The following is a 23,697-nucleotide window of genomic DNA, read 5'->3' on the forward strand; positions in this document are numbered from 1 at the left end:
GAACCCAAGAGTAACAGCAAAAGACCTCCAGAAAACTTAACAAACTGCGAAAGTCTTTGTTCATGTGTCCACTATCAGAAAAACACTGAACAAGAATGTTGTTCATGGAAGGACATCACAAAGAAAACTACTGCTATTCAAAAAGAAAAAAGAAAAGTGGATGTCAAGTTTTAAAAAAAAAATTCTGTGGACAGATGAGACAACTTTGAACTTTTTGGCAAAAATGCACAACAATATGTGTGGAAGACAAAAGGCACTGCACCTCATCCCAACTTTGAAGCATGGTGGAGGGAGCATCATGATGTGGGGCTGCCTTGCTGGCTCAGGACCTGGACGCCTTGCAATCACTGAGGAAACAATGAAAATCAAAAGTGTATCAAGACATTTTAATGGAGAATGTCAGAGTAGCAGTCCATGACCTCAAGCTTATGAGAGGTTGGGAGATGCAACAAGACAATGACCCAGATCAACAAAAAAAAAAAAAAAAAAAAAAAAAAAAAATGGCTGAAAAAAAGATTTGTGTTTTGGAATGGCCAAATCAGAGTCCTAGATGATATGCTGTGGCATGACCGGAATAAGACTATGCAATCAAGACAACCCAGAAATACTGATGAACTGAAACAGATTTGTAGGTAGTAATGGTCCAAAATTCATCCTCAATGTCTTATAAGCAGACAGGAAATGTTTGGTGGAGGTTGTTGCTGCTAAAGGAGGATCTACAAGTTACTAAATTTAAGGGTTCACTCTTTCCAGCCTGCACTGAGAATGATTACTCAGTGTCTTCAATAAAAATGTGAAAAGTACAACTGTTTGTGTTAGTTTATTCAGATTGTGTTTGTCAATAATTGTGACTTAGATGAAGATCAGACCACATTTTATGAATTCTCAATGCAGAAATCCAGGTTATTCCAAAAGGTTCACAAACTTTTTCTTGCAACTGTATCTTAACATCAAGAAGAAACCCACTAATGGTGACTACATTCACCAGCTTTAATATTGCAAAAGGATTATCAACAGAAACTGCAACAACAAAAAAGAGAATAGTTAAAACAAAATAAATGTGTTCAATAATAATAACAACATCTAAATATTAATTGAATATAATCAAAGCTTTGAAATCTCATTACGACACCAAACATCACACACGATTTGCTCCTTTTTGTTGATTTGACAAAAGCTTCTGTTAATCTTGTACATTATGAAACATATAATCATTACAATTTATGGCATTAAAGTGTATAATTTAGCAAGTAACTTTACTGAATTTTTTTATGCATTCTAAAAGTGGTGGCTGTTCTAGTCCTGTCTCCAATTGTGGCTTTAATAGCATTCTTAATTTGTAAATAGTAGAAATATTGCTCTTTGCCTAAATTATATTTCTTTGCTAGTTCTGCAAATGTAATGAAGTTGTTGTCAGTAAAGAGATGCTGCAAGTGTGTGATACTTTTTCCTTTCCATCTGGCATTGGTAAGAGGTGATTTTTTTTATTTTTTATGATAAATTCAGGGTTATGCCATATAGGTGAGTTGATGTGTGGTGTGAGAGCACGAGTTAATTTTTTTATTTGCCACCAAGCAGTTAGTGTTGTTTCAATCATAGTATTTTTGGACAGATTATGTTGTTTGATTGTTTTAGTTAAAGTTGGAAGGTCAGATGTGGTGATTTCTTTAGATTCTGCCTGTTCTAACTGCAGCCATGGATTACGGAGATGGTCACATTTATTCCATTTGCACAGATATTGTAAATGAGATGCTTAATAGTAGTGCTGAAAATTCGGTGCTGCCAAACCTCCTTGATCCTTGCTCTTTTGGAGTATATAAAGGCTTATTTTAAGGATTCTTTTTTTTTCTTCTAGTAAACATGCTTATTACACTATTTAATGAGCTAAACCATTTCTTAGTTGGCTGTACTGGAGTCATAGTAAATAAATGATTAATTTTGGACAGTATACACATTTTAACTGTTGCAATATAACCTATAATGGAAAGTAAGAGGAAAGTGTTCATCCAGCAAATTAAATCGTCCTCTATTGTTTTTGATTAGTGGAATAAAGTTGAGGTTAAATAGGTTGGAAAGATTGGGGGATATGTGTATTCCTAAGTATGTAATATCCATTTATCTATGGTAAATGGTGTGTCCTGTAGGCTATTATCCTGCAGTTTCATATTCAGTGACAAGATTGTCAATTTGGTCCAGTTTATGGAATAGTCTGATATATTGGAGTAGTCATTAACAAGTCTAGTTATTTCTGTTAGAGATGTCTTTGGGTTTTGTAAGAAGAGTAATACTGTATGTCATCAGCATATACAGATATTTTATGGTTGGTGTTGTATGATGAAATTCCAGAGATATGATCATTTTGTCTTATTGCAGCGGCTAGAGGTTCTATTATTTCAGTGATGTCACTTTTTCCTCGCAGCCACCATATTTTTGTGATCATCATCGGGAGGAAACAATGGTGGTGAATGAAAAAACACCCATGAAACAATATCAAGGAAAACATAAAAAATTGCTTTTGATCCATGCCAAGCCCCAGGAAAAGTGTATACATGTCTGAAGATACTGTCAAATATTGCCAGTATGGACTTTAGCAGACATAAATATATTTTAGCCATGATTCATCTCTGTATGTATGTGAGTCTGATATGTGACCGGCAGTATCACCGTAAACATCTCTCATTCAGAAGTTACAAATGTGTTCCTGTTGTTTTCTGGTCTGATTTGGTCAAAATATAACAAAACGTCTGTGATGATCCCATCTGTATGAATGTAAGAGCTGCTTTCAACTCCTGAAGAAGGCTTTTATCGCATCCCACAGCACAGCATATTGCGCATATTGTCACAAACATGGCGGTGCGGTACTTTATAAAATGTTTTTTTTTCGGCATCCAATGATATGATTCATCTGTTGTTTACAAAGACATACGATGTTGAATAATCGCTGAGTGTTATTTGATGAGTGCCGTCTGTAGCAGCCAATAATGGAATAACTGCCAATAATGTAATACATTTTTTATAGTTTTTTTATTAACCCAGCCAATAACCCAGTTATTACATTAAAGGTGCAATATGTAACATTTTTCATGTAATATTCAGCTTTTTTTTTTTTTTTGCCAATGTGTGAACGGCTTGTGATGCAACTTAAAAAACGAGCCCTTCCCGGACTTCCTACGTTGCCTATTAAAGCCTGTAGACTGATTTTTATGCGAAGGGAGCGTGTCGCTTTTGCCGGGAAAATCCAAAGGATGTGACGTTTATACGCGCTCCTGAGAGCCTTGCCTCAGTGCATCTCTTCTGCTATTCAACAGCGACAACAGACAGTCTGCAACACTACATAACGTTATCTTAGAGATGGAATTCAGCAAACATCCGGCTCCCAGCACAACACCGACTCCTACACAAACTCTGAGAAACTCCCCAAAAAATAAAAAAACATTTATCTACTGAATCCTGTCTGGCTAAGTGGGAACGTGATCGTGGTCGAGTGAAAACTAGAGTAAACATCGGCAGGGCATTTGATTCCTGGAGGGATCTTCGTTTGGTTTTGCGGATCAAAACCGACCCTGAATTGGCATTCTTCTTATTGGACAGGTAAGCTACAAAGCATGTGAACTATAGTGCCATAAGTATTGATCTGTGTAATTATGTTAGTTTTCAAAAGGCAAGCTAGTTAGTGTCATGGAGCCTATGTTTTAAATATAATTTTTGGACGTTAAACATACTACCGTTATTGTAAATATTACTTTGATTTGTTTTCATGTATAAAGTTAATCTTTGTCTTCTGAAACGTGTTCTACTATATAAATTAGTAGCGAAGCTAGCTACTTCTATTGGTGGCAGATGAAAATGCTGCATTTGTACTTTATTTTAGTGTATGTGGCGTGGGGTGCTTCATCATGTCTGTGGCGTGCATGAATGAGCCCTTGGCAGATGTCAGCATCAACCACTGGGTGCGGCAAGCCATGACAAAGAGTGCATAGTATCACTGCAGCACATGAGGCACTCTCACAAATTGTGCTCAACAAACACTGACTGAAGGATGTTGAGAAGTTTCTGACCTTTCAGTAAGACTAAAGAACAGTTTCTTGTCTACTACTGTATGTGTTTGTTTTTTGGATTTACAAAATCTCTATGTGTGAATAGTAATATTATTGGAAAATGATCAAAATGATGAGATGTTTGTAAAATAAGCATATGTCAAATGTAGTTGAATTGATTGATGAATCTTTGAAAATGTTGTCTTTGCATTACAGGTCAACTTCAGATCTCGAGTCCTTTCAGAACCACATTCTCATGTTTGCTGGTAAGCGGTTTGCCTTTTCTCCTCCAGTGTATGAAGCAAGGATACTCCTCGCTGCACTGGATTACAACCACCACATCCACCGGCCTGTGCATGTCAACCACAAAGGCGAAGTTTCGTAAGTCATACTTTTGAAAGCATTATATTTTCATATTAGATTGCCAAAGAAATTCTGAGAACTCAAGTTCATTACAGAATCATGCAAACATGGAGGTGGGGGTGACTTGATAGAATTAGAAAATTCCTAAATGGAAAACCACACAGTACGTTAAGATTTTCAACTAATTTTAAACTTGTCTTGCAGACAAAAGAGAATATACAGTAAGAAATCCAAACGTTACCGTGTCCACACAATGAAGGTTGCCAAGGACTACAGCTACAGCCCTCAGCTGCAGCGTAAAATCCTAGGAAAACGTTTGAACTCTGCTGGGGGAATCAGTAGACGGAGAAGTCACAGGATGGACGACCCACGGACTCTTGGTGGTCTCCCCGGAATTGTGCCTCCACCATCAGCTGAACTGGCACCGGCACAAATCAGAAGAGGAAAGGTATGTCCACCACCCCCATACAGTACTATCAGATCTGTCTATAAGGATCCACTTTGTTTATGATTCATGCAACAATAGGTAATTCAGGCCTATAAGTATTGCCCCGTAACGTCAAGATGCACTTTTCTACAATGCTTTAAAATGTTTGTTACCTTTCCTGCTCAATCTGTTGATAATATGCTACTGTAAATTAATTTAATTTCATCAATGGTCTCGTGTTTTTTTTTACAGACAAAATGACACCCATGCTTGTACTTTATAGATTACTGTTGATGCATAACCATGTAATTTATCTACTGGTTGAATTGTCAGTTGTGTAGGTAATCTTTACCAAGTTATACAAGGCACAAGTGCCAGGAAGTTTTTTTTCCAGCTCTCCTAATGCACACCTGAGCTCTCTGTCCAGCTCTATTTCCAATCACCAATCAGCGTAATGTCATATGTTGGATCAGCTGAGCAGGACTAGAGCTAAAACAAATACTTCCTGGAAATTGTGCCTTATCAGAATGGGTTGGGTAAATACTTGTGTACCTAATTCTTGTTATTTTGTTTTCATATAGGAGATGACTTCTGCTAAATGAGCAAATGGAGAAAAAAAAAATAATCGTTTATAGAACAATCGTTTATTTATTAAAGCTAACAAAAGCTTGTAAAAAAATAAATAAATAAATAAATATATATATATATATATATATATAGTATAAATACTATATATATATATATATATATATATATATATATATATATATATATATATATATATATATATATGGACATTGTAAATATAGATTGTGTATACTTTTGTGTTGTTGTTTTTTTTTACTTTTATAAAATAAAATACAGTGTAGAACAAATAATTGTTTTTTATTAATTATGTTGGAAAAACTTACACACAGGAATACCACACACAGTTTTTAATTTCACCTAAATGGTGCTTCCTTGTAGCCAACATAGTTGCTAAAGGGGTCAGGGAATTTGTCTCTTATTCGCCACACGCAGCAGCTCAGTATTACCACCCTGTTCCTGGTTCCCAGACGTTCATGTTGCCAGATGGTGAACTGGCGATATGCAGAGTACCGATACTCTCTGTTATCTACCCCTGGGTCCTGTCTGTCAGTGAGTGCAAGAATGTCATTCCATGTCTGCCAAACGTAGGATGCCCTCATCAATACAATAAAGTTCCATATGGGCCTTCCTGCTGAGACACCTCTCTGGATTTTCACCACTACATTTGTTTTCTAAATCTGTCAGCATAAGCCGGCAGTTCAGGCAGGTGCACCAAGCAGGTTGTCCCCTGTTTTGAACATATGCTCCTGTTGTTGTTCTCCGGTAATCCATAATGTCCAGAAAAACCCCTGGCAGACGTGTGACCACCATCTGCAGATCTTCATCCCTTTCTTCCTGGGACAGTTGTTGCAATTCTCTCTGGAAATGTAACATCTGTTTAGAATGGCTTGATTCACATTTCAAGTGGTTTTGGACTTTTCATTTTTGGTTTATATATATATATATATATATATATATATATATATATATATATATATATATATATATATATATATATATATATATATATATATATATACATGTATTCGTCCCGAACTGTCACGGTACTGACATAACGGTTCGGTGCATGCAGTCAGATGAGAATACGTCAGTCACAGGCGATCCACTCCAATCCAGAAGGAGGCGCGCGCGGTAATGCAACACTGTTTGCTAACTGCCACAACAGGAAAAGAGCACAAGAAGAAGAGACCATCTATGCACCAACCCAGAACAAGAATGGCTTCTCCTAATGCACAAGTTTTACTTTTCATTATTCTATTTATTTTGTACTTTTATAACACGAGATGCTTTTCAGTTTTGTAGATGATTGTGACCAAATACCTTTTGTTTTTGATCAACCCTACAAAAAATATGGCCTATGCAAGAGTGCATTCTGTTTACTGCTTAGTGCTTAATACACTAAAGGAGGCTGTAATGTACCAACTACCTCAGGGGGGACTAAATGCTGCTAGGTGGAACAAACTGTAATTTGCACTACTGTCTGTTCAAAATAAATGAAAAGCAACCTAGCATTTGGGATTTGGGACCTGTCATGACCCCAAATCTGAGGTACGTACCGAACCGTGGCTTCTGTGTACCTTTACACCCCTATATATATATATATAAACAAAGATCTATGTCTGACCAGCCTGCATCTCTGCTGTCCTGGCAGCAGTCAGCTGTGTGACCCGGAGTCTGTCCTCTTCCGTAACATAATTGGCTCCTGCTCTTCCCCTCCCCCTCCCCCAGGCTCTGCCTCTTCCCCTGCCCCGCACTCCACCTGCATCTCTGCCATGACCACTTCCTCTTGCCCTCCCTCTTCCTCTATCATCACTGTCACTGCTTTCATCTGTTGGAGCTGCATATATTTCTGAACTGGATTCCTGAAATTAAAACAATGAAATATTATGAAACTGATATTTTTATATTTATTTATATATATTTCCATATTTGAGGTATGCCGATTCACAGGAACTGACATAAACAATGTTAATCTGTAATTATTCAGCAAGGTAAACTAAAATAACACATGAAATGAATGCTAGACAATGTTCAAGCAATGCAAAAAGACCCATTCATCAGTGTAATGTAACTTGATTATACAGAAAATGTATAAAATCTATTATTATAAAACAATAGCGCATCGATACATCAAAATGACAGTTGTGATGGAATCACATCAATACTGAATTTTGTCAACATATTTATAATGTACAGCCTATTATATAAACAGCTACTGTCATCATCCACCAAATATAATATGCAGTATCAAAGTTTGTAGTAAAACAATCATAACTGTAATTTTAATTATGCTGCCTCATCTGTCAGCATAATGCCGGTGAATCACGTTCAGACTCTTTGTACATTACGTCACGAGCACGAGCACGAGCAAAGGTAGCTGGCTGCAGTTCCCTTAACCGCCACAGGTGTCATTAATAACAAGGGTTTCTGAATCTTACATACTGCAACTTTAACGGTAGTTATTATATTATTGGCTGCTACAGCCGTCCCTTGAAGAAACCTGTTTGGTCTGAATGGATAAGACATGAAATTACTGATTCAAGGTATGCAAGCTTTACTAATTATTTTTAAATCTATGTTGATAAGAGACAATGGGTGATATCTGGTGCATTATGTTGGGTATTTGTTAGGTTTAAGCAGGTTTAAGACTGAAATTAGTGCTGTATACATGTGAAGTAGAATAGAGGAGGTGTTTTTAATTTCTGTTATCATTCTCAAGAATAATGGCGATATGATTGACAAAAAGTGTTTGCAGAATTCTAGTGGATAACCATCAAAACCTGGAGATTTATTATTTGAAAATGAATCTAGCTTTTCTGTATCCGTTCTCTGATATTGGTTCTTCTAGTGATTCTCTTTGGGCTATGTTTAAACTGGGTAGAACTATATTATATTTTTAAATAACAGTGTCTTTATAGTTTTGTTCTGTTTTATTACTGTATACATTTTTGTAGAATATCCAAAAGGTGTCATTTATGTCTTGTAAAGTATGGAGTATCTTTCCCTCTAAGTTCTTAATTGAAGGTGTGAGTGTTTTTTTTCTCTGTTGTGATAAAGTAGGTTGGCAAGATATTTTCCTGATTTATCATTGCGTTTAAAGCGTGCGTATCTTTAATTACTTGTTAAAGTAATAATCAATGCGTGAATGTGATTTATGGACAGGTGAGAAGTACGTGTATTCCCTTGAGGTAGGATTTGTAAGTCTCCAGCTATTGCCAAGGCCAAACTCAGCCATGTATTTTTTCATGATTTCTGTGGAATGTCAGTGTGGTGATGTGGGCGTGGATGAGCAACGTCTATGGAGAGTGAGGCTGGGAGAGGAAGAGCGGTAAATATTGACACCTGTGGAAAATGATCTCTAACAGCTGTTTTGTGTTGCAGTGAGAGCTGGAGAGGGATAAAAGGGCAATCCAGACCACCGGAGGGGAGGGAGACACACGAAGCAGAGTTGTTCTGTGTGTTTTGTGTTGTGCTGAAAAGCAAACCCTGTTGTGTTACACTGAAAAGTGTGTAAAATAAAAGACTTGCATAGAATATTTACCTGGCCCTTGCTTCCTCCTTGAGAAGAGAACATGAGACTTGTTACAGTGGTGCCGAAACCCGGGAATTCGGAGGAAGATACGCCTTTATGTCATTCGCTCTTTGCTGATCTAATCAAAACCCTCGCCAGCATCCAACAAACGCAACATCAGGCTCTGCTTGAGGTGCGCCAGGAACAGGAGCAGCGATTTCAGGTCATCCTTCAAGCTCAAGCAGAGGATCAGCAGGTGCTACAGATTTTGATACCCCAGGAGGATTCCACCGGCGCGACCTCGGTCACCACCCCCACCATAGCCTACTTCACACTCATCAGGTTGGGACCAGAGGACGACACTGAGTCATTCATGGAGCTGCCTCCCAGCTGCCTCCACGTCTGAGACTGCTAACCCGCGCATCTTATCATGTGGTTGTTGTGAGCACATTTCCACGGAGACATAGCGTGTGTGGAGGCTTCACGCCATGCACTGCGGCATCCACGCTCAACTCACCACGTGCCCCACCGAGAACGAACCACATTATAGCGACCACGAGGAGGTTATCCCATGTGACTCTACCCTCCCTAGCAACCCTCCGAAGTTGGTTGCATAGGAGACCTGGCTGGAGTCACTCAGCATGCCCTGGTATTCGAACTAGTGAACTAGCGAACTGCAGGGGTGGTAGCCAGCGTCTTTTACCACTGAGCTACCCAGGCCCCCTTCATGGAGCTGTTTGAGTGTGTGGTGGAAGCAGCAGGATGGCTAGAGTCCCAGTGGGCGGTCCGCCTGCTGCCACTGCTGTCAGGAGAAGGGCAACTGGCAGCCCAACAATTACCAGTCACTGAGGTATCAGGACTTGAAGTGAGCCATCTTGTAACGGGTTTACCGCAGCACAGAGTAGCACCACCTGTGCTTCCGCTCGCTGACACTTCGTGAGCTTGGCCACCCATTTACCTTTGCCCAACAGCCCCATGACCCCTGCCGGCGGTGGCTGCTGGCAGCCGAATGTGACGCCGTGGCAGTAGTCAACCTGGTAAGACTGGAGCAGTTTATCAACCGACTACCGAAAGGGACGGCGGAATGGGTCCAGTGCTACCGGCCAGCGTTGCTGGACGAGGCAGTCATGCTGGCTGAGGAACATATGGCGGCATATCCGGGGGCCGGCGAGCCCTCTTCCTCTCTCTCTTTCTCTCCTCCATCCCCCTCTCCTTCCCCCTGTCCTGTTCCAGTTCCCCAGAAATGTGGAATCATGCCCCAAAAACCAGTCCCGTGGACCGTTCAACCTGCCGGTTTGCCCTAAATCTCTCCCACATAGGCTGGTGAATCCGCTGCTGTGGGTTTGAAGTCTGGGATGGTCTGCTGGAGCTGCGGGGAGCCTGGGCACTTCCAGGGCCGATGCCCCATGATGGAGGTGTAGACATTGGTCCAGATCCCCTACGTGCCACAGTCCACCCCAGATCGAGCAGGAGCTTACCGGATACCTGTGAGTATTAAGGGGGGTACATACCAAGCCTTGGTGGATTCAGGTTGTAATCAAACCTCCATTCACCAAAGCTTGGTTCAGTCCAAGGCTTTGGATACAGGCCAGCGGGTGAAGGTAAAGTGTGTACACGGGGATATACAATATTAACCTTTAGTGACGGTCACTATTCAATTTCCATTAAAGTGGACCGCACGCGGGCATCGCTTTGTGTTGGTTCTGGTTGACTACGCAACCCAATATCCGGAAGCAGAGCCTCTGAGCAATATTTCAGTGGTAAGTGTTGCGGAAGCACTATTCAGAATAATCTCCTGAGTGGGTTCCGAAAGAAATCCTCACTGATCAGGGCACTACGTTTATGTCACGTACACTACGCGAACTGTAAGAATTATTGGGGATTAAATCTATTCTGACCAGCGTTTACATCCCCAAAAAGACGGCTTGGTCGAACTATTTAATCAGACACTAAAGAATATGATTCGTAAGTATGTGCACAAAGACGATTGAAATTGAGTGGCTCGAGCCCCTATTATTTGCAGTGCGAGAGGTCCCGCAAGCCTCCACGGGGTTCTCACCATTTGGATTATTGTATGGCCGTTGGCCATGCAGCGTGCTCAACGTCCAACGGGAAAATTGGGAGAGGGACCTTCAAACAGCAACTGTGGTTCTGGAGAGGGAGGAGCTCATACTTGAGGTGAACTTAAAAGCCACTGATCGTGTCACCCTGGTCACTTGTGGAGACCACCTCTCACCATCCCAAGTCACAGAGGTTGCCAGGTTGCAAGGAGAATTCTCTGAAGTGTTCTTGCCTCTTCCCGGTCATACGAATCTCATAGAGCACCATATCGAAACGACCCCAGGGGTAGTGGTACATAGTTGTCCCTACCGTTTACCCGAGCACAGGAAAGAAGTGGTTTGGTAATAATAAAAGGCCATGCTGGATAGGGGGGTAATAGAAGAATCCCACAGTGACTGGGCCAGCCTGGTGGTTCTGGTTCCTAAGAGTGACGGCTCAATCCGGTTCTGTGTAGATTATAGAAAAGTCAATGCGGTGTATACATTTTATGCGTACTGGATTGATGAGCTGCTCAATCGGTTAGGCGCGGCTCACTTTTATTCGACACTGGATTTGACGAAGGGATATTGGCAGATCCCCTTAATTCCCATGTCCTGTGAAAAGACAACATTTTACACACCATTCGGATTACACCAATTTGTGATGCTTCCGTTTGGTTTGTTCAGGGTTTGGTTGGTCTTTGTTTCAGTGGCTCATGGACAAAATCCTCAGACCCCACACTGCTTACACCTATCTAGATGACATCATTTTCAGTAATGATTTGCAGCAGCACCTGCGGCATCTGAGGGCTGTCCTGAGGTCATTGAGACGGGCGAGACTCATGGCAAACCCAAAGAAGTGCACAATTGGGCGAGTGGAAGTATGGTATCTGGGCTTCCACTTGGGTCATGGGCAGGTGCGGCCCCAAAATTGATAAGACCACAGCGATTGCGGCCTGCCTGAGACCTAAGACCAAAAAGGAAGTGAGACAGTTCCTGGGGCTGGCTGGCTATTATCATAGGTTTGTGCCTAACTATTCGACCATCACCAGCATGCTGACTAATCTGACTAAAAAGTGACAGGCCGGATGGCTCCCTGGCCTTTCTTTTCAGACAAATACACAAATTACATACTTTGAAAGTGACAGACAGGTGTTCATTTTAATATGCTATATTTATCGATGTTATAGACAAGTTTCCTTATTGAGGCTTATAACCAGAATGTAGCATCATTTCTGTAAAGTTGAACGGCAACATAATGTTTGTCTATGGTAAGGGCAACTCTTCTTCCTTTTTCGTGGAATTGTTTCATGATGGGGATGAGTAGGCTATTCTCCATCTTTCCTGGATCTCTCATTAGGTCCAAAGTGAGTTGCTTGCAGTTCTCTACACTTACTCTTTACCAGTTCTTTATGTTTGTAATGTTTGAATTTTGTGATGATGGGTCGTGGGCGTTTAGCGTTTGTGTTGTTGTTGTTGTTTTTGGATCCGATGCGGTGAAAGGTGATGTTATTAACGGTTTCTTTCGGGAGCTTAAGTGCAGAATGCTTGAATACTTTTACAGCTGTGAGTACTGTAATCTTTGTCTGCATTTCATTATTGTCTTTTTGTAGCAATTCTGTTTGGGATTGACTAAGTTTGAGGCTGGCATTTAGGTCTTTAATGTCTTGATGAAGCTGTTCAAGATTTGCCAGTTTGTTACTGATCGATTCCAGGACACCCAACTCTACTGTAGTTGAGCCCTCCTCAGAGCCCGCTGAGTACTCCTGGTGTGGTTGTTTCCTTTGTGGTTGTGGCATGATAGACAGTTTGTAAAAGTATTCGTCTATGAAATTTTTCGGTTGCAGTGTTCAAAAAGGTGAGGGAAATTATAATGGATAATAGAACGGTCTGAACTTGTTTGGTTCTTTATTTGCAGAGCGCTGCCACATTAGATCACACCCGTTGTCTCACGAGATTGTGAGAACTCACGCATGCCTCAGAGCTCACGCATGTTCTTTTTAGATACAATTGCACATTGTACTTAATGCAAAAAAAAAACAAACAAAAAAAAACATCATCACTCAATCTGATAAGTGTTCTGTAAGAAATAAAATGAATGAAAAACAGATTAATTGTGCTGGAACAACATTCATGCATGCACCATTGTGCTGCTTGTCCCCTTCTGGAAATAACATACAGCATAATATACTTATCACTGCTATTCATTGAAGAGGGCATCTTTTTTTATTTTTATGGATTAATAGAAGGTAGGGTTTTAAACACACTGCAATAAAGTCTGTTAATACTTGGTATGTCGTTTGTGCTCATCTTCTCAGCTCGGCCAATGTAGACACTACCATCAGGATCTGGTATGATGGTTGGTTCCTTATTCTTGGAGAAGGCAAACCTGAAACCACACACACACACAGTGTGAGGGGTATCCAGGCTAGAGAAAATGTATATTTATGGCTAAACTGTGGATAACTTTCCTTGCATAGTGCATCACAGAAATGTAGTCATACTACATACTGGATACAGAGTATCCAGATTATTAGTCTTGATTTTGTCGAACTTGCCCGGTTAGAGTGAATAGCAATCTAAATTGAACAGTTTTAAATCATTTTTAAAATAAGTCAATAATGGCACTGTTAAAGATGTATCTGAAACACATTCCCATTAACGTGGTCATCCATTCTACCCCTTTCAAATTTCAACATTTAACATAAACTTCTTTATCCTTAAGGAGGGTTGCAACTACAATAGGAAGGATGATTCTAGTTTATAACACAACAATATAGTGAAATGTGTCAAAGAGATGTACCAGGAATTATGTTCTCAAAAAGGATTTGGACGTGACTGTCACGGTCACTGCGGTTCTGTTCATGGTGGAAGCCCAGCAAGTGAAGTAGCTCATGCTGCACTATGCCCAGAAAGATGCAGCCAGCACGGTCTAGAGAAACAGTCTGCCCTCCAATGCGACGACCCAAAAAAAGTAGCACCTATTGATCCCACATACTGTAAGAAACTTGAGATGCAGGAATCAAGCACTACATATGGCAGTGACAAGGAAGAGCATATTCACTAAATAAGTACAGTATACTGTATGAGACTAAGTTTGATTTCTACCTTTCTGATTTTGTTTCATTTTTATATGTAGAGTTTTCCCCAAGGACAAAACAATTTTAGAAACTAGTTGATTCCCCTTTGCAAACTGTGCACATTTTATAGTCTTAAACAATGTAACGAATGGTTGCTGAGATGAGACAAGAGATGTAGGATCTATGTGCAGGCTTTAATAAAAATGATGACAGTCAAACAACAAACAGGAACTTAAAACAACAACAGACAAGAATTGACAAAGAAATGCAAAAACTAAAGGGTATTTATACAAACAAAAGCTAATGAGGGAATGGAAAACAGATGAGGACAATCAGGAACAGATGGCAGTAATGAGGGCAGTGCATACTGGGAAATGTAGTCCGGGAAACATGAGGGAGAGAGACTGTGACAAACAAGATGATGTATCCATGCTTTGTCCATATAATAGAAACACTGGTCCAAAAAGTTTGGAATAATGTAAAGATTTTGCTGTTTCAGAAGGAAATTGGTACTTTAATTCACCAAAGTGGCATTCAACTGATCACAAAGTATAATATACATACAGCACCATCACTATTTGAAAAAAGTCATTTTTGATCAAATCTAGACAGGCCCTATTAACAGCAGCCATCACTCCAACACCTTACCCTTGAATAATCATGCAAAATTGCTAATTTGATACTAGAAAATCACTTGCCATTATATCAAACACTATATATTGGGGGCTGGTTAGCTCAGCGAGTATTGATGCTGCTACCACCCCTGGAGTCGTAAGTTCAAATCCAGGGCGTACTGAGTGACTCCAGCCAGGTCTCCTAAGCAACAAAATTGGCCCGGTTGCTAGGGAGGGTAGAGTCACATGGGGTAACCTCCTCATGGTCAGGAGTAGGGGTTCTCGCTCTCAGTGTGGTGCATGGTAAATTGTGCGTGGATTGCAGAGAGTAGCATGAGACTCCCGTGCTGTGAGTCTCCACAGTGTCATGCATAGCGAGCCACGTGATAAGATGCGGAGGCGACTGAGACTTGTCCTCCACCACCCGGATTGAGGTGAGTAGCCGCACCACCATGAAGACCTACTAAGTAGTGGGAATTGGGGATTCCAACTGTCTTAAGGTCAATATTAGGTCAAAAATGGCAAAAAAGAAACAACTTTCTCTAGAAACTTGTCTGTCAATCATTGTTTTGAAGAATGAAGGCTGTTCAATGCTTGAAATTGACAAAAAACTGAAGATTTCATTCAAAGGTGTACACTACAGTCTTCAAAGACAAAGGACAACTGGCTCTAACAAGGACAGAAAGAGATGTGGAAGGCCAGATGTACAACTAAACAAGAGGATAAGTACAACAGAGTCTCTAGTTTGAGAAATAGACGACTCACATGTCCTCAGCTGAGAGCTTCATTGAATTCTACCCACTCAACACCAGTTTTATGTACAACAGTAAAGAAAAGACTCGGGTGCAGGCCTAATTGGAAGAATTGCAAAGCAAAAGCCACTTTTGAAACAGAAAAACAAAAAGAAAAGGTTAGAGTGGACAAAGAAACACAAACATTGGACAACAGTTAATTGGAAAAGAGTGTTATGGATCTTAACCCCATTGAGCATTTGCGGGATCAGCTAGACTGTAAGGTGCATGAGAAGTGCCCAACAAGACAGCCACATCTATGGCTAGTGCTACAGGAAGCGTGGGGTGAAATGTCACCTGAGTATCTGGACAAACTGACAGCTAGAATGCCAAGGATCTGCAAAGCTGTCGTTGCTGCACGTGGAGGATTTTTTGATGGGAACTTTGAAGTAGTTTAAGAAGTTCTGAACATTTTTTTCAAATTGTAATAGTAATTTTTCATGTTATTAATGTCCCGACTATACATTGTGATCAGTTGAATGCCACTTTGGTGAATAAAAGTACCAATTTCTTTCCATAAGAGCAAAATATGTTCATTATTCCAAACTTTTGGGTGCCAGTGTAAATAATAAGAATGTGTGATTCATCATCAGAAGTATTTTCATGTACTGTATATTTCTATATATCTGAGTCTAGTTTTTATCTGCAAGTTTGGTTTCTGGGATCACTGATACATTGCGTAAGCCTACAGTTGAAACTGAATTTCTCTAACCTCATCCCAACCTCAATTGTTTTGCAACTCAAGCACAAACACAAGCACTAACATAAAATGTTTCCCTTTTCATGAGAAGCAAGACAATTTTCTTTTACACTGCAGAATGCTTGAAAAGTTTACATATACTCTAATGTAAAGTACATAATGAATATTTTTAATTGTGCACATATTTACATTCTGCTAAATCACCACTGATTGCACCTTAAGCTGACAACTAAAATACTTTCTGATTCATCACAATTGCAAATAGGGGAGTAAATCTCATTTCTGGTGGGGGTGGTAGAGGAGGGAGTTCTTTACAATATTGATATACAAAATTACTATAAAGTCCCCCCAGAATCTGATCGCAAACAATTCATTTTTAGCACCACTAAAATGAACTAAGGTACACTGATTATCAACAAAGTAATTGTTTCTCATGTATTAGCTGAAGAAATATTTGTTCTCCCTAGCTGAATAAATGAGAAAAATAGATCATACTAACCTCACAACTGTGGGAATATTCAAAATTAATCCTACTCCATGCTATCCATTACAATTAATTTCACCACCTGTCAAATTATAATTTACAGACAATCTCATACAATTTATGGAACCACTTAATGATTCACACACAGATATAAAGTTCTGTCTGATGAAATAGAGGCTTGATCACAAGAACACATTAACATTAACCCATTCGATACCATATACAGTAGAAAGAATTATACCATTCACTTTTTATGGCAATGCAAAGACTATCATGAACGAAAAAATGGCAATCAGACTATAATTTACATTTGTATGATATGTCTAGTGCCCTTTTACTGACATTTATTACAATATTTATTATACCACGGCTCTGTTGAATGTTTGATTCTGATTGGTTGACAGACGTTCTAAGGTGTGCAATTATTTTCCAGTAAATGCACAGCTATGAAGTATTTCCAGGTCTTGACTGCATAACGGTTCTATATCACTTCGCCAAATTATTTCGTAGAGCCATACAGGCTTCCACAGCATCATATCCATGTAAAGCAAACACATTGGTTAAGTAAATCGGATAAGAACAACAAACAATGTCTATAATATCCTACATTTATTTCAATTTCAGTTGAAAAGTCCATCTCTCTCTCTTTCGCTCTTGCCTCACCAACACTCATACACACTGACACACATACATATACATGCACACACATACACAGACTCGTGTCACGAGTGATAAACAGAGCCTTGATGTGAACACACCCCCGCGACTTGATCAATACAACAGTTTCTATATTATACGAAATAACTTTTAATATCTGTGAAAAGCACCGTCGAGCTCCCCCTCCCCTTCTCTCTCGCTCTGACACACGGACAAACACATACTTGTGAGCGACAAACAGAGCTTCATGTCAGCAGCACACCCCTGCAACTCAGTGGGACTGTAAACAGTTGTTTAGCAACAAAAAAGCTATATACAAGAATGGCTTCACGACCATGCTGCTGTTAAGAAGTACACTTAAACAAACAAACAAAAATCTTTAAATACATGTCGAGAAGAGCATACTATGGATTAAACTGTGTCAGTCCTCATTCCTAAATTAACATGAATAACATCAAGGTAAATTAAAGCGAATAACTGCTGAATGTTAATTTATTTTCTTAGGTCATAGTAAAGGCAATAGTAAATAAAGAGTTCACAGCATCATAACACCCTTTCCCACCTACAGTCCTAGGCAGGGTTGCACCAGCTGTGCATAAGGTCTCATGTAAGTTGGGATGTAAAGTTCACACTAAGGGCTACTAGTTTGTTACGCATCCTGACAGCTGAGAACGTTACAGTCAGATAAACTCTTTTTTTTTTCTTTTTTTTTTTTTTTTTTTTTTTTTAATGTTATTAAAGTATCCCATGTAATACTTGTGTGAGCTTTCTTTCTTATTGAACACAGGGGGAACAGTATCTGACAGTAACGTTCTCAGCTGTCAGGATGTGTTCCCCCTGCTATGATGGACAAATTTAGTGATAGCAGGCTAAAAATCACAGGACCTATGTGATGTGGGGAAACATGTCAGCAGTATGAATGTGACACATTTATGAGCTTTCTCTCTTATTGAACACAGGGGGAACAGTATCTGACAGTAACGTGTTCAGCTGTCAGGATGCGTTCCCCCTGCTATAATGTGGGGGTTTTAAGACAAAGATAAACCTAAAAACTTGTGTGATGTTATTTTTTATCTACAATTTCTTTTGACATTTTCTCTGTAAATTGCTGTGAAAGTGTACTTCTTGGGACAGAAAACCGTCAGATTTAGTTTACACTAAACATCTGAATTAAAGTGGACAATGAAGCTCTCTTGTGGTCAAATCACGCAATTGCATTTCTAAAAAAAAAAAAAAAAAGAAAGAAATGCTGGGCTAAGAGGGAAAAAAGACAAATATGATCAATATGTCCAGGTATTGTGCCTTGTGAGAACGGTCGCATATTCAGCCTATAAAATCACAGTTAAGTGAGTGAGCACACATTTTTTCCAAAAGTCTACAATATTCAAAATGAAAACTCTCACAATTATAATATGATTTATTGATAGAAATAACAGTAGGTGGTTGTGTTCATAAAGACATAAAAAAAAAAAAATTAAAAAAAATTAAAAAATAAAAACGCAACAAACTATAAAATATAATTAGACAGAAATGAAATTTGCCTTTCACTTTTAGAATACAACATCCTACAGATAAAACTAGTTTTAAAAAAAAAAACGTGGTACGAGCACAGCATCTCGGGGGCGAGCTTTTTGAGAACGCGCGCTTCCTTCGCCGTTTGGACGGGCGCGGGGTTTGGGGGAAACAGACTGCAACACAACATCGGAGCTACATTTTTGTTTGTTTAGGGCTGTTTTTTACGAACTTTTAACTGCCTTATCCGTTAATGGTTTAAGCAACAGTGTTTTTGGATCAATGAAGTTTTAAAATATCATTATAAAGTCTCCGAAGGCAGCATTTTCCAGTTTCCAGCAGCCTGTGTCTTCAGGTTAAAAGCTTCGTGCTGCCTGCAGCCGGAGTGAGAGAAGAGGCGGCGTAAAGCGCTCTTTAACCACGCAGCACACTCTGAACTCAACGAACAACATGTGGAAAATGCACTATAAACCTATTTATCAACACGATCTTTTACAGCAAAGGCTTTTATTACTCAATATAAATTACTGTGCCGAGGTAAAGACAGTTTTTGGTTGGATATTCGCCGGGTATTTGCCTGTAGTTTTCCTTACGTCCACCAAAAGCAGTTAGGGACCGTCACGACAAATATAATTTTCCAAATTTCCATAGCTCTTTGCCCATTACTCCAAAAACTTTAAAAACTGTTTCTAGCTGACCCAATGGAAGATCGTTTTTGTAGATTTACATCTTGCACTATTTTGAATTATTTATTAAAATGTGTTAAATTAAATTGCTCCTGGGTCTTGTGACCTACTGATACTGACTATCCTTCTGTATTGCACACCCTTTAGTTTTTCCATTTTCATCTCACATGATTTTTCATTATTTTTTTTAACTTTCTAAATTCAGTAGCTCCGTGGTTATGTGACCTACTGACCTCAAACAAGGGTCAGAATGTCCACTGAATATCCTTCTGTGTTGCACACCCTTTACATTGTCCATTTTCATCTGACATGATTTTACATGATTTGTTTTAACTTTCCAATTGCAATAGCTCCTTGGTCATATGATCTACTGTGGTCAACCAAGGTTCAAATTGTCCACTGACTACCCTTTTATATTGCACATCCTTTAGTTTGTCAATTTTCATCTCACATGATTTTATATGAATGTTTTTATTTTTCTATTTTCAATAGCTCCTTGGTCATGTGACATACTGACCTCAAACAAGGGGTTCAAAAAATGCATATAAAATCATGTGAGATGAAAATGGAACAACTAAAGTTTGTGCAATATAGAAGGATAGTCAATGAACATTATGACCCTTGTTTGAGCTCATGACTAAGGAGCTATTAAAATTCGAATGTAAAAAAGTTTGTACTTTGTTTATGCTCCATAACCAATTAAACTAGGTATAGGGAATGCTTCTCACATTTTCATGTTTATTATATCACGTTTGTTATTTTTCCAACATCATGACACTTAGTCTGTGGCTCAACTGGTTTGAAAGTTATTCAGAATCAGAATGAGCTTTATTGCAAGTATGCTTACACATAAAAGGAATTTGTCTTGGTGACAGAAGCTTCCAGTGCACAAACAATACAGCAACAAGACAGAGATAATAATAAAAAATCGAGGTTTGACAGCACGAATATCTGTCGAATATCCAACCTGAAACTGTCTTTACCTCGGTAATTACTGTACCGAAATACTCACTCATTGACTTAAAAAAGACATCTTGATCAGTAGCGGATCCTGGCATAGGCGATATAGGCAGGCGTCTAGGGCAGCAACGCTATCTGGGGCTGGGTACCTGATTGATCATCCCTGCACAGAGCTTGCAAGATCGCGATGGGAGAAAGGTGCCCCGATTTGTGCCATCCTGCCCCTGACTCGCGATGGGTGAAAGGTGCCCCAAATCGTGCCACCCTGCCCTGGGCTCACAAGATTGCGATGGGAGAGTAGTGCCCCTGATTTTGCATCAATGAAAACTAGGAGGGGAGGATTACATTTGAAATGCAGAATTATGTGTAATAGCACAAGCAGCAATCTGTAAGTTAAGGGGGGCACCACGTCGGATCTCTAGGGCACCAAGTATGGGCCTAAGCCAGTACCGCCACTTCATGTAAACTAGATTTAATGACGGTGTAGTGTACTGGGGAAAAGTACTGAAAACGGCTTTAGTGCCACCAGTGGGAAAAGCCCTATAGTGAGTGTGTTATGAGATGTTATTAGCAGTTGGTTTCACTTACACTCATGTTATCATCAGGTGTGTAATCACCATCAAATGACACTTTTCTCTTTTCAAGTGACTGTGATAATGGTTTGCCTTTTATTCTGATACACAGTCTCTACAGTTTTCAATAAAATTACTGTGTAATTTAACTATTTATTTTATGAGAAACATCAGATAAATATGCACTACAATATCACTCTTCATTCCAGCCCACTTAAGAATATTATCCATTCCGTTTATGAGAATATTTAGTCAAATACCACGCCATTGACGGCAATCTCCTATTCATTCCAGTGGGGAGTTCTGCAGTGCTCCACAGAGCAGGCAGCAGTAACCAAGGGGGAGGAGCTTAGCAAAGGGTCAACTTAAAAGTCTTAAATTTGGTGGATGTAGTTTAAAATTAACACACAGTTACAACTGGAAACTGTGGTCATGGTTACGGGATTTTGGAAAAACCCTAATCAGCTTAAAGGTGCTAAATGTAATATTTTTACTGTACTAAATCATAAAATGACCATAATATTTCATTAGAGAATTAGGAAACATGCGAAGTTGAAATACTGGCTTCTCCGATAACAATGCTACAGCCAGTATATTCTACTTTTAAGTTTCCATTCCGGGCCGAATTTCTGTTTATGTTTTGGTCTGTGTGATCCCGCCCACTGCCCACTCACCAGTAGTATTTCGACACCGCCGGGTTGCCAGATTTGAACAAGTTTGCAGGCAAACAACACTGTGTGCTGCAGCCATAGAAGCTGGCAAACGAACTGGATCAGAGATAACAAATTCCACCCGACCTAAAAAGCCTCGCCATCCGTCTAAAAACCACCATGACCAGAGGTGTAATAAAACAAGGATAAATATTGGAGATGCCTTTGGAAGATGGAGACAGCTTAAAGCCCAGAAATCCTTTAAAAAGGATCCTGTTGCGTGTCCTCATTCTGGCAACCCGCATGGGCTTCGAATTTGGGGCGGGGCAGACAACTCTCCAATATTTTGAATTGGGACTGCAGTACCCATTTTAAACACTTGTTGTCAATCTATTGTCAGTTGTTACATTTAGCACCTTTAAAGTGTAGAACCAACATAAAAAGCTCTGTAAAATGACTATAAAAGAAAGAGTGCGCCAACTGCCGGAAAATTAAGAAAACGACCTATGTCAGGTGATCACACTGGAAGAGGAACCCTCATCACGTGATGCGCAAATCATCAACAGCTCTTCCCCGTCAAGGAGGGGGACGTTTCGTATTGTCTTAGTAATGGCGGACACGTGTGGCCAAGTACTGCTTGGGTCTGGGCTGACTGTCCTTTCCCACCCCCTTATGTACATCAAGGTGTTAGTTCAGGTAAGAATTACACGATATGCACAAAAATGACAGAAGTACCGAGTTTACTCTTGCACCCGGCTCTGCTACCGAGTCATCTTGCACTTTCGATAGCATGTTGATAAACGTTAGCCAGTACGTTCATTAAAGATAAGAAAATAGCGAGTGTTTCATGCATGCGGCAGCATTTTCCTTGTGGCATATGAACATCTTAATGTGTCGACATGTTTTTAACGAAATAAAGGTGTTGCTGTACAGTATCTGAACCTGCCCTTCGTTGAGTGGTGGTGGTTGGTTAGCTCTCTCAGGTTTATTGACCGCTCTGTAAGAGGTTTGTGTATTTGAGAGAGATAGTTTATGTCCTAATAGGTCAGGGTGCAAGGTCTGTCAGGGCTTATTTTGATTGCTAATATGTCAACAGCTCAAATGCATCCTCCTACAACCCCCTGTCAAAGCAATAGAGCAATATATATTCACACACGCGTGTCTGTTGTGTACTTCACATTTTACTATGCATTTCAGTCTCAACAGTTGTATCTATGGTGTAGGCGATCACAGGTGCCAGTCTGATTGATTTGTGTGTAAATGAATTCAGCAAACTAACTTCTGTAAACACAGATAGATTGAAATCAGGATTTGACAGTGTTTGCTCATAATATGATAATGGATTGCAATAAAACAGTATTGTTTTTAGCTAGCAGCATTCTACGATGAGGGTGGACTTCTATGACCACCTGCCTACTCTCGGTGATAAGGGGATTGATTGTGTATCGGTTTGTCACATTCACTCCCTATTTAATGGCTCACTAACTTACTCTTATCATTGAAAATATAGGTTGGGCATGAACCTCTCCCTCCAACTTTAGGCAGGAATCTATTTGGCCGACAAGTGTACCAGCTTCCAGGGCTCTTTGCATATGGTAAGATCGTCAAGTGACTTGCTGCTTGTACATGGTGTTGCATACCTCCTTGAAGTGTGTACAGTAGTATCACAGTGGCTTGGCCATTCATTTATATGGTATCCTTTTGATTCTGAGTGTAGTTGTAATAGTTTTGGAAAATGCATGCAGTTGTTTCTTAACACTTGTATTTGTCTCTTTTAGCCAAACACATCATAAAGATTGATGGGAAAGCAGGCCTGTTTAAGGGTCTCACCCCAAGGCTTTGTGCTGGGACCATTGGAACTATCGTCCATAGTAAAGTGTTGCAGGTACAATTTGCACACCACTTTTCTTTAGACATTTATTTCTGTAGGCTATTATGATAAGAACATGTCTGCTAAGAACAGAAATGGTAATCCAGAGGGTTTCCAGAGGACCTAAATACTGTCCTGCTGTGTGTATTGTTGGTG

General features: G+C 39.7%; 2 protein-coding genes across 2 annotated transcripts in view; one reads left to right on the plus strand and one right to left on the minus strand.

Moving 5' to 3' along the window:
* Positions 1 to 5,625: 5,625 nt before the first annotated feature.
* On the minus strand, positions 5,626 to 21,043 carry LOC127439902 (high choriolytic enzyme 1-like). The gene is made up of 4 exons (XM_051696203.1): positions 21,038 to 21,043; positions 13,769 to 13,946; positions 6,467 to 13,409; positions 5,626 to 6,273 (listed from the first exon to the last, which is right to left on the minus strand). Exons 1-3 carry the CDS (start codon positions 21,041 to 21,043, stop codon positions 13,198 to 13,200), a joined length of 396 nt encoding a protein of 131 aa, XP_051552163.1. The 3' UTR covers positions 5,626 to 6,273; positions 6,467 to 13,197.
* A 1,158-nt stretch (positions 21,044 to 22,201) lies between these two features.
* Positions 22,202 to 23,697, plus strand: part of LOC127445850 (mitochondrial carrier homolog 2-like) — a 32,030-nt gene continuing 30,534 nt past the window's right edge. The window contains exons 1-3 of the mRNA XM_051706285.1: positions 22,202 to 22,367; positions 23,182 to 23,266; positions 23,450 to 23,556. Of these exons, the coding sequence (XP_051562245.1) occupies positions 22,281 to 22,367; positions 23,182 to 23,266; positions 23,450 to 23,556 (279 nt within the window). The 5' untranslated portion in view covers positions 22,202 to 22,280. The remainder of the gene's footprint in view (positions 22,368 to 23,181; positions 23,267 to 23,449; positions 23,557 to 23,697) is intronic.

The sequence above is a fragment of the Myxocyprinus asiaticus genome, chromosome 1, assembly GCF_019703515.2.
Source record: "Myxocyprinus asiaticus isolate MX2 ecotype Aquarium Trade chromosome 1, UBuf_Myxa_2, whole genome shotgun sequence".
NCBI classification, from domain to species: Eukaryota; Metazoa; Chordata; class Actinopteri; order Cypriniformes; family Catostomidae; genus Myxocyprinus; species Myxocyprinus asiaticus.

Coding starts and splice junctions, on each gene's coding strand:
- LOC127439902 (XM_051696203.1), bottom strand. Junction 13,410..13,768: donor TTTTGAGAACATAATTCCTG/GTACATCTCTTT, acceptor TTTAGCCATAAA/TATACATTTTCTCTAGCCTG.